This window comes from Petromyzon marinus, unplaced genomic scaffold (assembly GCF_048934315.1).
Source record: "Petromyzon marinus isolate PM22_M1 ecotype Great Lakes invasive population unplaced genomic scaffold, UKy_Petmar_22M1.pri1.0 PM_Scaffold_144, whole genome shotgun sequence".
NCBI lineage: Eukaryota > Metazoa > Chordata > Hyperoartia > Petromyzontiformes > Petromyzontidae > Petromyzon > Petromyzon marinus.
The window spans coordinates 15001-30317 of record NW_027423107.1 but is presented as its reverse complement, the minus strand read 5'-3'; the positions used below and the strand labels follow the sequence as shown (position 1 = coordinate 30317).

Genomic DNA, 15317 nt, shown 5'->3' with positions numbered 1-15317 from the left:
CCCCCCCTAAGGACCCCCCTAGGGCCCCCCTAAGGATCCCCCTAGAGCCCCCCCTAAGGATCCCCCTAGAGCCCCCCCTAAGGACCCCCCAGGGCCCCCCTAAGGACCCCCCCAGCGCCCCCCCTAAGGACCCCCCAGCGCCCCCCCCTAAGGACCCCCCAGGGCCCCCCTAAGGACCCCCCTAGGGCCCCCCTAAGGACCCCCCAGGGCCCCCCTAAGGACCCCCCAGGGCCCCCCTAAGGAGCCCCCGAGGGCCCCGCTAGGAGCTGGACCCTGGCCGTGGCGGCCGTGGGCCTGGCCCGGCCGGCCAGCACAGCCCAGCGGAGGTAGGCCGCTCCTCCACTCAGCTCCCAGGTCTCCTCGAAGCGACGGGCCAGGATCTGGGCCCCGCGGCGACGCAGGAGGCCCGTCTCCTCCAGGCGCAGCTCACACATCCTCTCGTCGTCTTGGCCTGGACACACACAGACATATACATACACAGTCACACATACACAGTCACACACATACACACACACATACACAGAGTCACACACACACATACACACACAGTCACACACATACACACAGACACACACACACACATACACACAGTCACACACACACATACACAGAGTCACACACACACATACACACACAGTCACACACATACACACAGACACACACACACATACACAGAGTCACACACACACACAGACACACATACACACACACACAGTCACACACACACATACACAGAGTCACACACACACAGTCACACACACACAGAGTCACACACATACACACATACACAGAGTCACACACACACATACACACACAGTCACACACATACACACAGACACACAGTCACACACACACATACACAGAGTCACACACACACACACAGTCACACACATACACATAGAGTCACACACATACACACACACACATACACACACATACACACACATACACACAGACACACACACACAGAGACACGCAGATACACATAGAGTCACACACATACACACACACACATACACAGAGTCACACACACATACACACACACACAGTCACACACATACACACAGTCACACACACACACATACACACAGACACACACACACACATACACACAGACACACACATACACACAGACACACACACACAGAGACACACAGATACACACACACATACACAGAGTCACACACACACATACACACACACAGTCACACACATACACACAGTCACATACACACAGTCACACACACACACATACACACACACACATACAGATATACACACAGACACACAGATACACTCACACATACACAGTCACACACACACAGATATACATACACACAGATATACACACACACACAGTCACACACATACACACAGACACACAGATACACACACACAGATATACATACACACAGATATACATACACACAGATATACAACAACAACAACCGCCATTCGCCACTAAGTGGCGGTGACGTCACCACGACGCTTGTGCCAGGCTATGTGCACCCTGAGGCCACGTGAAGTGTCGAACGCCCGCTGGCACGAGGTCACGGGGCAGACCCAGGTGCCACGGGTCGACTGACTGAGATGACTGGCTGATGCACCACCTGTGCCCCCTACTGTGCCAACCTGCTGTGCTTTAGCCACCCGGCGCTCCGCTCGTTGTTGTGAGCGTCGCTCCTCCGCCCTCCGTTGTTGTTGGAGGGCGACTACCTCCAACTGCCCAGTAGCATCCTTCACGAGCCTCCTCCACAGAGGTCGATCTTGACACCGCTGGTACCAGTCATCGGCAAGTCCACTCAGCTCCACGTCCTCCTGTACCACATCACTCCATCTCTTCTCTAGCCCGTGCCGCGCCCGCTTAGCCCCCTCAATCCGGCCAAACAAAAGCTGTTTCGGCATGCGGTGGCTGGGCATGCGGGCTACATGACCCAGCCATCGCAGCCTTGCCTGCCGGAGGAGCTCACCGATGGGACCCTGCCCAGATCTTTCAAGGATTTGTGAGCTCCTCACACAATCCAGTCTGGTTAAACCCAGGATGGATCGTAGGCAGTCCAGCCTAAATGTTTCTAACCGGCGAAGATGTTCCATTCGGGGGGTCCACGTTTCGCAAGCGTAGAGAAGGGAGGGAATGACCGTGGCCGAGAAGACCTGAAGCTTAGTGCGGAGCGACAGACCAGGTAGCTTCCACACAGCGTTACGCAACCGATGAAAAGATATTGCCGCCGCTCGACTGATTCGGAGTGAGACCTCTGCTGCTAAACTGGAGCCCGTCATAAGCACACTGCCCAGGTATGGGAAACTCTCCACTCTCTCCACAACTGTCGCACAGACACACACACACAGAGACACACAGAGACCCACAGAGACCCACAGACACCCACAAAGACACACAGAGACCCACAGAGATACACAGAGACACACAGAGACACATAGAGACCCAGAGAGACACACAGAGACCCACACAGACCCACAGAGACCAGCAGAGACCATCAGACACCCACAGAGACACACAGAGACACACAGAGACCGACAAAGACACACAGAGACCCACAGAGACCGACAAAGACACACAGAGACCCACAGAGACACACAGAGACACACAGAGACCCACAGAGACACACAGAGACTCACAGAGACACACAGAGACCCACAGAGACACACAGAGACATACAGAGAACCACAGAGACCCACAGAGACACATAGAGACACACAGAGACCCACAGAGACATAAAGAAACACACAAAGACCCACAGAGACACACAGAGACACACAGAGACCCACAGACCCACAGAGATACACAGACACCCACAGAGACACACAGAGACCCACAGAGAAACACAGAGACTCACAGAGACACACAGAGACACACAGAGACCCACATAGACACACAGAGACACACACAAACCCACAGAGACACACAGAGACACACACATAGAGACACACACAGATATACACACACAGAGTCACACAACAACAACAACCACCATTCACCACTAAGTGGCGGTGACGTCACCACGACGCTTGTGCCAGGCTATGTGCACCCTGAGGCCACGTGAAGTGTCGAACGCCCGCTGGCAGGAGGTCACAGGGCAGACCCAGGTGCCACGGGTCGACTGACTGAGATGACTGGCTGATGCACCACCTGTGCCCCATACTGTGCCAACCTGCTGTGCTTTAGCCACCCGGCGCTCCGCTCGTTGTTGTGAGCGTCGCTCCTCCGCCCTCCGTTGTTGTTGGAGGGCGACTACCTCCAACTGCCCAGTAGCGTCCTTCACGAGCCTCCTCCACAGAGGTCGATCTTGACACCGCTGGTACCAGTCATCGGCAAGTCCACTCAGCTCCACGTCCTCCTGTACCACATCACTCCATCTCTTCTCTAGCCCGTGCCACGCCCGCTTAGCCCCCTCAATCCGGCCAAACAAAAGCTGTTTCGGCATGCGGTGGCTGGGCATGCGGGCTACATGACCCAGCCATCGCAGCCTTGCCTGCCGGAGGAGCTCACCGATGGGACCCTGCCCAGATCTTTCAAGGATTTGTGAGCTCCTCACACAATCCAGTCTGGTTAAACCCAGGATGGATCGTAGGCAGTCCAGCCTAAATGTTTCTAACCGGCGAAGATGTTCCATTCGGGGGGTCCACGTTTCGCAAGCGTAGAGAAGGGAGGGAATGACCGTGGCCGAGAAGACCTGAAGCTTAGTGCGGAGCGACAGACCAGGTAGCTTCCACACAGCGTTACGCAACCGATGAAAAGATATTGCCGCCGCTCGACTGATTCGGAGTGAGACCTCTGCTGCTAAACTGGAGCCCGTCATAAGCACACTGCCCAGGTATGGGAAACTCTCCACTCTCTCCACAACTGTCGCACAGACACACACACACACAGAGACACACAGAGACCCACAGAGACCCACAGACACACACCCACAAAGACACACAGAGACCCACAGAGATACACAGAGACACACAGAGACCCATAGAGACCCAGAGAGACACACAGAGACCCACACAGACCCACAGAGACCAGCAGAGACCATCAGACACCCACAGAGACACACAGAGACACACAGAGACACACAGAGACCCACAGAGACCGACAAAGACACACAGAGACCCACAGAGACACACAGAGACCCACAGAGACACACAGAGACTCACAGAGACACACAGAGACCCACAGAGACACACAGCGACATACAGAGAACCACAGAGACCCACAGAGACACAGAGAGACACACAGAGACCCACAGAGACATAAAGAAACACACAAAGACCCACAGAGACACACAGAGACACACAGAGACCCACAGACCCACAGAGATACACAGACACCCACAGAGACACACAGAGACCCACAGAGAAACACAGAGACTCACAGAGACACACAGAGACACACAGAGACCCACATAGACACACAGAGACACACACAAACCCACAGAGACACACAGAGACACACACATAGAGACACACACAGATATACACACACAGAGTCACACAACAACAACAACCACCATTCACCACTAAGTGGCGGTGACGTCACCACGACGCTTGTGCCAGGCTATGTGCACCCTGAGGCCACGTGAAGTGTCGAACGCCCGCTGGCAGGAGGTCACAGGGCAGACCCAGGTGCCACGGGTCGACTGACTGAGATGACTGGCTGATGCACCACCTGTGCCCCCTACTGTGCCAACCTGCTGTGCTTTAGCCACCCGGCGCTCCGCTCGTTGTTCTGAGCGTCGCTCCTCCGCCCTCCGTTGTTGTTGAAGGGCGACTAACTCCAACTGCCCAGTAGCATCCTTCACGAGCCTCCTCCACAGAGGCCGATCTTGACACCGCTGGTACCAGTCATCGGCAAGTCCACTCAGCTCCACGTCCTCTTGTACCACATCACTCCATCTCTTCTCTAGCCCGTGCCGCGCCCGTTTATCCCCCTCGATCCGGCCGAACACAAGCTGTTTCGTCATGCGGTGGCTGGGCATGCGGGCTACATGACCCAGCCATCGCAGCCTTGCCCGCCAGATGAGCACACCGATGGAACCTTGCCCAGATCTTTCAAGGATTTGTGAGCTCCTCACACAATCCAGTCTGGTTAAACCCAGGATGGATCGTAGGCAGGCCAGCCTAAATGTTTCTAACCGGCGAAGATGTTCCATTCGGGGGGTCCACGTTTCGCAAGCGTAGAGAAGGGAGGGAATGACCGTGGCCGAGAAGACCTGAAGCTTAGTGCGGAGCGACAGACCAGGTAGCTTCCACACAGCGTTACGCAACCGATGAAAAGATATTGCTGCCGCTCCACTGATTCGGAGTGAGACCTCTGCTGCTAAACTGGAGCCCGTCATAAGCACACAGCCCAGGTATGGGAAACTCTCCACTCTCTCCACAACTGTCGCACAGACACACACACACAGAGACACACAGAGACCCACAGAGACCCACAGACACCCACAGAGACACACAGAGGCCCGCAGAGATACACAGAGACACACAGAGACACACAGAGACCCACAGAGACACACAGAGACCCACAGAGACCAGCAGAGAGCCACAGAGACACACAGAGACACACAGAGATCCACAAAGACACATAGAGACACACAGAGACCCACGGAGACATAAAGAAACACACAAAGACCCACAGAGACACACAGAGACACACAGAGACCCACAGACCCACAGAGATACACAGACACCCACAGAGACACACAGAGACCCACAGAGAAACACAGAGACTCACAGAGACACACAGAGACCCACAGAGACACACACAAACCCACAGAGACACACAGAGACCCACAGAGACCCACATAGACATACAGAGACCCACAGAGACACACAGAGACCCACAGAGACACACAGAGACCCACAGAGACACAGAGAGAATCACAGAGACATACAGAGACCCACAGAGACAGACAGAGACCCACAGAGACACACAGAGACACAAAGAGACCCACAGAGACATACAGAGACATACAGAGACACACAGAGACCCACAGAGACATAAAGAAACACACAGAGACACACAGAGACCCACAGAGACCCATAGAGACACACAGAGACCCACATAGACCCACATAGACACACAGAGACACACAGAGACACACAGAGACCCACAGTGACACACAGAGACCCACAGACCCACAGAGATACACAGACACCCACAGAGACACACAGAGACCGACAGAGAAACACAGAGACTCACAGAGACACACAGAGACCCACAGAGACACACACAAACCCACAGAGACACACAGAGACCCACAGAGACCCACATAGACATACAGAGACCCACAGAGACACACAGAGACCCACAGAGACACACAGAGACCCACAGAGACACAGAGAGACTCACAGAGACATAGAGAGACCCACAGAGACATACAGAGACCCACAGAGACACACAGAGACCCACAGAGACACACAGAGACACAAAGAGACCCACAGAGACATACAGAGACATACAGAGACACTCAGAGACCCACAGAGACATAAAGAAACACACAGAGACACACAGAGACCCACAGAGACCCACAGAGACACACAGAGACCCACATAGACCCACATAGACACACAGAGACACACAGAGACACACAGAGACCCACAGAGACACACAGAGACATACAAAGACCCACAGAGACATACAGACACACACAGAGACACGCAGACACACACAGAGACACACAGAGGCCCACAGAAACACACAGATACACACAGAAACACACAGAGACCCACAGAAACACACAGAGACACACAGAGACACACAGAGACACACAGAAACACACTTAAACACACAGAGACACAGGCAGACCCACAGAGACAGACAGAGACACACACAGAGGCACACAGACACACACAGAGTCACACAGAGACCCACAGAGACACACACAGAGACACACAGACACACAGAGACACACAGACCCACAGAGAAACACACACACAGAGACACACAGAGACCCACAGAGACACACACAGAGACACACAGAGACCGACAGAGACACAAAGAGACACACACAGAGACACATAGAGACTCACAGAGACTCACACACACACACAGACACACAGAGACATACAGAGACATACAGAGACACATAGAGACTCACAGAGACACAGAGACCCATAGACACACACAGAGACACACAGACACACACAGACACCCACAGAGACACACAGACACACACACAGAGACACACAGACACACACAGAGACCCACCTGCTACTAGCAACACACAGAGACACACAGAGACACACAGAGACACACGGAGAGACACAGAGACAGACACACAGAGACACACAGACACATACAGAGACACACAGAAACACACAGAGACTCACAGAGACTCACACACACACAGAGACACACAGAGACACACAGACACACAGAGACACACAGACCCACAGAGACACACAGAGACACACAGACACCCACAGAGACACACAGAGACCCTGACAGAGACACACAGAGACCCACAGAGACACACAGAGAAACACAGAGACCCACAGAGACACACAGAGACACACAGAGACACACAGACACACAGAGACACACAGACCCACAGAGACACACAGAGACACACAGAGACACACAGACACCCACAGAGACACACAGAGACCCTGACAGAGACACACAGAGACCCACAGAGACCCACAGAGACCCACAGAGACACACAGAGACACACAGACACACACATGCCACTAGCAACACACAGACACACACAGAGACACACAGAAACTCACAGAGACACACAGACACACACAGAGACCCACAGAGACCCACAGAGACACACAGAGACACACAGAAACCCACAGAGGCACACAGACACACACAGACAAACACACAGACACACACAGAGACACACAGAGAGACACACAGAGACCCACAGAGACACCCACAGACACACAGAGACACACACAGAGACACACAGACACACACAGAGACCCACCTGATACTAGCAACACACAGAGACACACACAGAGACCCACACAGACACACATAGACAAACACAGAGACACACAGACACACAGAGACACACAGACCCACAGAGACACACAGAGACACACAGACACCCACAGAGACACACAGAGACCCTGACAGAGACACACAGAGACCCACAGAGACACACAGAGAAACACAGAAACCCACAGAGACACACAGAGACACACAGAGACACACAGACACACAGAGACACACAGACCTACAGAGACACAAAGAGACACACAGAGACACACAGACACCCACAGAGACACACAGAGACCCTGACAGAGACACACAGCGACCCACAGAGACCCACAGAGACACACAGAGACACACAGACCCACAGAGACCCACAGAGACCCACAGAGACACACAGAGACACAAAGACACACTCAGAGACACACAGAGACACACAGAAACACGCAGACACACACAGACACACACAGAGACCCACCTGCCACTAGCAACACACAGACACACACAGAGACACACACAGACACACAGACACACACAGACACACACAGAGACCCACCTGCCACTAGCAACACACAGACACACACAGAGACACACACAGAGACACACACAGACACACACAGAGACACACAGAGACACACAGAGACCCACCTGCCACTAGCAACACACAGACACACACAGAGACACACACAGAAACTCACAGAGACACACAGACACACACAGAGACACACAGACACACACAGAGACACACACAGACAAACACACAGAGACACACAGACACCCACCTGCCACTAGCAACACACAGACACACACAGACACACACATAGAGACACACACAGAGACACACACAGACACACACAGAGACACACAGAGACACACACAGACACACAGCGACCCACCTGTTACTAGCAACACACAGACACACAGAGACACACAGACACACAGAGACACACAGACACACACAGAGACACACAGAGACACACAGACACACACAGAGACCCACCTGCTACTAGCAACACACAGAGACACACACAGAGACACACACAGACACACACAGAGACACACAGAGACACACAGAGACCCACCTGCCACTAGCAACACACAGACACACACAGAGACACACACAGAAACTCACAGAGACACACAGACACACACAGAGACACACAGACACACACAGAGACACACACAGACAAACACACAGAGACACACAGACACCCACCTGCCACTAGCAACACACAGACACACACAGACACACACATAGAGACACACACAGAGACACACACAGACACACACAGAGACACACAGAGACACACACAGACACACAGCGACCCACCTGTTACTAGCAACACACAGACACACAGAGACACACAGACACACAGAGACACACAGACACACACAGAGACACACAGAGACACACAGACACACACAGAGACCCACCTGCTACTAGCAACACACAGAGACACACAGAGACACACATAGACACACACACAGAGACCCACCTGCTACTAGCAATACACAGAGACACACACATAGACACACAGACACACAGAGACCCACAGAGACACACAGAGACCCACAGAGACACAGAGACCCACACAGACACACACACAGAGACACACACACATACACACACACAGACACACACACAGACACACACACATAGACACATAGACACACAGAGACCCACCTGCCACTAGCAACACAGACACACACATAGACACACACACACAGACACACACACAGAGACACACACACACACACACATAGACACATAGACACACACATAGACACACACATAGACACACACATAGACACACACAGAGACACACAGACACACATAGACACACACACAGACACACACAGAGACACACACAGAGACATAGACACACACACACACACATAGACACACACACACATAGACACACACACATAGACACATAGACACACACATAGACACACACCTGCCACTAGCAACACTGGCTGCTTGCCAGGGTGCAGCTCGAGCTGGCGTGCCAGCCAGCTGCCGTCATAGTGTGCCAGCCACCAGCCCCGCGGGGTCCCCCCCCCTTGCGCCGCCCCCCCCGATGAGGGGCCCCGGGCAGACCCCTTCACCACGAAGGGGATGCGGAAGTAACTCTGCACGCGGTTCATGGACTCGAGACCCTGCTCCTGATGGTGGCGTAGGCGGGAGAGGCGCTCCACTGTCGTGGGGGTGAGGGAGGTGGGGGGAGACACACGGGCACTGTGAACCACTGGGTGGGTGGGTGGAAGGGTGGGTGGGTGGGTGGAAGGGTGGGTGGGTGGGTGGAAGGGTGGGTGGGTGGGAGAATGGGTGAGTGGGTGGGAGAATGGGTGAGTGGGTGGGTGAATGGGTGAGTGGGTGGGTGTGTGGGTGGGAGAATGGGTGAGTGTGTGGGTGAATGGGTGAGTGAGTGGGTGAATGGGTAAGTGGGTGGGTGAATGGCTAAGTGGGTGCCTGAGTGTGTGGGTGAATGGGTGAGTGGGTGGGTGAATGGGTGAGTTGGTGGGTGAATGGGTAAGTGGGTGCGTGAATGTGTGGGTGAATGGGTGAGTGGGTGGGAGAATGGGTGAGTGGGTGGGAGAATGGGTGAGTGGGTGGGTGAATGGGTGAGTGAATGGGTGAATGGGTGAGTGGGTGGGTGAATGGCTAAGTGGGTGCCTGAGTGTGTGGGTGAATGGGTGAGTGGGTGGGTGAATGGGTGAGTTGGTGGGTGAATGGGTAAGTGGGTGCGTGAATGTGTGGGTGAATGGGTGAGTGGGTGGGAGAATGGGTGAGTGGGTGGGTGAGTGTGTGGGTGAATGGGTGAGTGAATGGGTGAATGGGTGAGTTGGTGGGTGAATGGGTAAGTGGGTGCGTGAATGTGTGGGTGAATGGGTGAGTGGGTGGGAGAATGTGTGAGTGGGTGCGTGAGTGTGTGGGTGAATGGGTGAATGTGTGGGTGAGTGCGTGAGTGGGTGAGTGGGTGCGTTAGTGTGTGGGTGAATGGGTAAGTGGGTGGGAGAATGGGTGAGTGTGTGGGTGAGTGGGTGAATGGGTAAGTGGGTGCGTGGGTGTGTGGGTGAATGGGTAAGTGGGTGGGTGAATAGTTAAGTAGGTCCGTGAGTGTGTGGGTGAATGGGTGAGTGGGTGAATGGGTAAGTGTGTGGGTGAATGGGTAAGTGGGTGGGTGAATGGGTGAGTGGGTGCGTGAGTGTGTGGGTGAATGGGTGAGTGGGTAAATGGGTAAGTGGGTGCATGAGTTTGTGGGTGAATGGGTGAGTGGGTGGGAGAATAGGTGAGTGTGTGGGTGAATGGGTGTGTGGGTGGGAGAATGGGTGTGTGTGGGTGAATGGGTGAGTGTGTGGGTGAATGGGTGAGTGTGTGGGTGAATGGGTGAGTGTGTGGGAGAATGGGTGAGTGTGTGGGTGAATGGGTGAGTGTGTGGGTGAATGGGTGAGTGTGTGGGTGAATTTGTGAGTGTGTGGGTGAATGGGTGAGTGTGTGGGTGAATGGGTGAGTGTGTGGGTGAATGGGTGAGTGGGTGGGTGAGTGGGTGAGTGGGTGGGTGAATGGGTGAGTGGGTGAGTGGGTGAGTGGGTGAGTGAGTGGGTGAGTGGGTGGGTGAGTGGGTGAGTGGTTGGGTGAATGGGTGAGTGGGTGAGTGGGTGAGTGGGTGGGTGAATGGGTGAGTGGGTGGTGAGTGTGTGGGTGAATGGGTGAGTGGGTGGGTGAGTGGGTGAGTGGGTGGGTGAGTGGGTGAGTGGTTGGATGAATGGGTGAGTGGGTGAGTGGGTGAGTGGGTGGGTGAATGGGTGAGTGGGTGGGTGAGTGGGTGAGTGGTTGGGTGAATGGGTGAGTGGGTGAGTGGGTGGGTGAATGGGTGAGTGGGTGGTGAGTGTGTGGGTGAATGGGTGAGTGGGTGGGTGAGTGGGTGAGTGGGTGGGTGAGTGGGTGAGTGGTTGGGTGAATGGGTGAGTGGGTGAGTGGGTGGGTGAATGGGTGAGTGGGTGGGTGAGTGGGTGAGTGGGTGGGTGAGTGGGTGAGTGGTTGGGTGAATGGGTGAGTGGGTGAGTGGGTGAGTGGGTGAGTGGGTGGGTGAGTGGGTGAGTGGTTGGGTGAATGGGTGAGTGGGTGAGTGGGTGAGTGGGTGGGTGAATGGGTGAGTGGGTGAGTGGGTGAGTGAGTGGGTGGGTGAATGGGTGAATGGGTGAGTGGGTGGGTGAGTGGGTGAGTGGGTGGGTGAGTGGGTGAGTGGGTGGGTGAGTGGGTGAGTGGTTGGGTGAGTGGGTGAGTGGTTGGGTGAGTGGGTGAGTGGTTGGGTGAATGGGTGAGTGTGTGGGTGAATGGGTGAGTGTGTGGGTGAGTGGGTGGGTGAGTGGGTGAGTGGGTGGGTGAGTGGGTGAGTGGGTGAGTGGGTGGGTGAGTGGTTGGGTGAGTGGGTGAGTGGTTGGGTGAGTGGGTGAGTGGTTGGGTGAGTGGGTGAGTGGTTGGGTGAATGGGTGAGTGGGTGAGTGGGTGAGTGGTTGGGTGAGTGGGTGGGTGAGTGGGTGAGTGGTTGGGTGAGTGGGTGAGTGGTTGGGTGAGTGGGTGAGTGGGTGAGTGGGTGGGTGAGTGGTTGGGTGAGTGGGTGAGTGGTTGGGTGAGTGGGTGAGTGGTTGGGTGAGTGGGTGAGTGGTTGGGTGAATGGGTGAGTGGGTGAGTGGGTGAGTGGTTGGGTGAGTGGGTGAGTGGTTGGGTGAGTGGGTGAGTGGTTGGGTGAGTGGGTGAGTGGTTGGGTGAGTGGGTGAGTGGTTGGGTGAGTGGGTGAGTGGGTGAGTGGGTGGGTGAGTGGTTGGGTGAGTGGGTGAGTGGTTGGGTGAGTGGGTGAGTGGTTGGGTGAGTGGGTGAGTGGTTGGGTGAATGGGTGAGTGGGTGAGTGGGTGAGTGGTTGGGTGAGTGGGTGAGTGGGTGGGTGAGTGGGTGAGTGGTTGGGTGAGTGGGTGAGTGGTTGGGTGAATGGGTGAGTGGGTGAGTGGGTGAGTGGTTGGGTGAATGGGTGAGTGGGTGAGTGGGTGAGTGGTTGGGTGAGTGGGTGAGTGGGTGGGTGAGTGGGTGAGTGGTTGGGTGAGTGGGTGAGTGGTTGGGTGAATGGGTGAGTGGGTGAGTGGGTGAGTGGTTGGGTGAATGGGTAAGTGGGTGAGTGGGTGAGTGGGTGGGTGAATGGGTGAGTGGTTGGGTGAGTGGGTGAGTGGTTGGGTTTGTATGCGGCGGAGAGGCTGCCACTCAAGTTAGGAGCTGGACCGCTACCGCTTGGACCTCTGCGTTATTCAGCAGAGTCTGGCGGATCCCGTGTGTGTGTGCGTGTGAGCGTGTGTACATGTGTGTGTGTATGTGTGTATGTGTCTGTGTATGTGTGTGTGTGTATGTGTGTGTGTATGTGTGTGTGTATGTGTGTGTGTGTATGTGTGTGTATGTGTGTGTGTATGTGTGTATGTGTCTGTGTATGTGTGTATGTGTGCGTGCGTGTATGTGTCTGTGTATGTGTGTATGTGTGCGTGTATGTGTGTGTGTGTATGTGTGTGTATGTGTGTGTGTGTATGTGTGTAGTCCGGCAAAACAACCCCCTACCTCCTCGCGGTGCCGGACGGGCAACTCTGTCGTGGACAGTGCTGTGGGGGGGAGATCCAATTTTGATTGGCTCCTCCCCTCATGGCATATGTGTCCACCACAGGGGCTAAACGGGGGCTCTGGTCGGGTGCGAGGGGCTGGTAACCCCTCCACCTTCAATTAATTACCACGAAACCACGAATTAAACTGAAATATGTAACTAATAAGCTTGTGCCGGAGGCCCTGGGGGGCCAGGCGTCTATGACGTCTCCTGGCCAAACCACAATTGGCGGAGCCAGGAGATTGAATACCTACACTCGGGGCTACTCTAGAAACAACGAAAAGCCACTACGGGTGGCCACGTGGAATGTTCGAACGCTCACTGCAGAGGAGAGGTTGCCACTCCTCTGTCGGGAGCTGGACCGGTACCGCCTGGATCTATGCGGCATTCAGGATGTCCGGTAGACCGGCTCTGGCTCCTGCCACCATGAGGGGTGGACAGTCCTCTACTCGGGGCAGCAGACTGCCAAACAACAGGGTGTGGCTCTTCTTTTGAACAAAAGAATGAAGGCGGCGTGGGAGCGTGGCGGTGAGGTGTGGGAAGCTGTAAGCCCCAGGCTACTTTGGGCTCGCCTTCCCATCAACCGGAGGCGAGGAATGGTGGTCGTGGTTACTTATGCCCCCACCGAAGATGAACATCCGTGGAGGGATGCAGGCAAAGCCGATGAGTCAGATGCCTTCTATGACCTCCTGTCACAGGTGCTGGCTAAAGTGGCCCCTCGGGATAGAGTCATCATGTTGGGTGAATTCAATGCCCGAGTTGGTCATGATACTGGCACCTGGTCTGGAGTGATTGGAGGGCATGGGCCAGATCAGCTCAATAACAACGGTAGGAGGCTGCTAGATTTTTGTGCAGCCCATGGGCTTGTAATTACCAACACGCTGTTCCGGCATCGGCGCATCCACACAACATCATGGATGCATGCCGGGTCCAAGCAAGAACATCTGCTGGACTACATAGTGACGGACCAGCGAATGCGAGCCCATGTCCTTGACACCAGGACCTACCGTGGAGCTGATCTGCCCTCTGACCATCGACTAGTCATCTGTAAGATGCGCCTGCCATTCTTCCACTCCGGTGGTGGGTGTACACCCAGGACCCCATTCCAACATAAAGTGGCCTGGTCTCAGTTATCTGATGAAAGTTGCAAGCAAGAATTTCATCATCGCTTGCGGCTGGGATTGGCATCGTCCCCAACTCCTCCTGATGTCGAGGGTAAATGGGCGAGGTTTAGGACTGTGACTCATGCAGCTGCAATGGCTGCTTTGGGTACGCGGTCCACACCTCCCCAGAGACCCTGGCTGACAGAGGAGGTGTTCAGGATGGTTGAGAAAAAGCGACAGGCCCACTGTCATCGGCTACAGAATCCCACGTCAGAGAATGAGGAGGCTTACCGCAGCCTTCGCTCGGAGGTTCGGAGAGCCGTGAGGCGCTGCAAGGATGGGTGGTGGTCGCGGGTTGCTGAGGAGATGGAGTCTGCCTCAGTGGCCCGTGATCACAAATCTCTATTTAACTCCATCAAAAAAGTAACCTGCAGCGCCACACCTATTACCATCATTAGAGGAAAAAACGGTGATCCAATCTCCAACCCCCAGGAACAGGTTTGCAGATTTGCTGAGCATTTCTGTGAGGTCCTGGGGGAGGGAAAATCCCTCAGCCAGGAAAACATCGTGGCACAAAGTGAGGATGACCCTGCTGAGGCTGCGGTGCCTCAAATATTG

The 15317-nt window shown here is 54.7% G+C and overlaps 1 protein-coding gene across 1 annotated transcript in view; it reads right to left on the bottom strand.

Annotated features, from left to right (window-relative positions):
- Positions 1-215: 215 nt before the first annotated feature.
- Positions 216-15317, bottom strand: part of LOC116938087 (unconventional myosin-VI-like) — a 29050-nt gene continuing 13948 nt past the window's right edge. The window contains exons 5-6 of the mRNA XM_076063536.1: positions 9910-10149; positions 216-451 (exon numbers count right to left, since the gene is read on the bottom strand). Of these exons, the coding sequence (XP_075919651.1) occupies positions 237-451; positions 9910-10149 (455 nt within the window). The 3' untranslated portion in view covers positions 216-236. The remainder of the gene's footprint in view (positions 452-9909; positions 10150-15317) is intronic.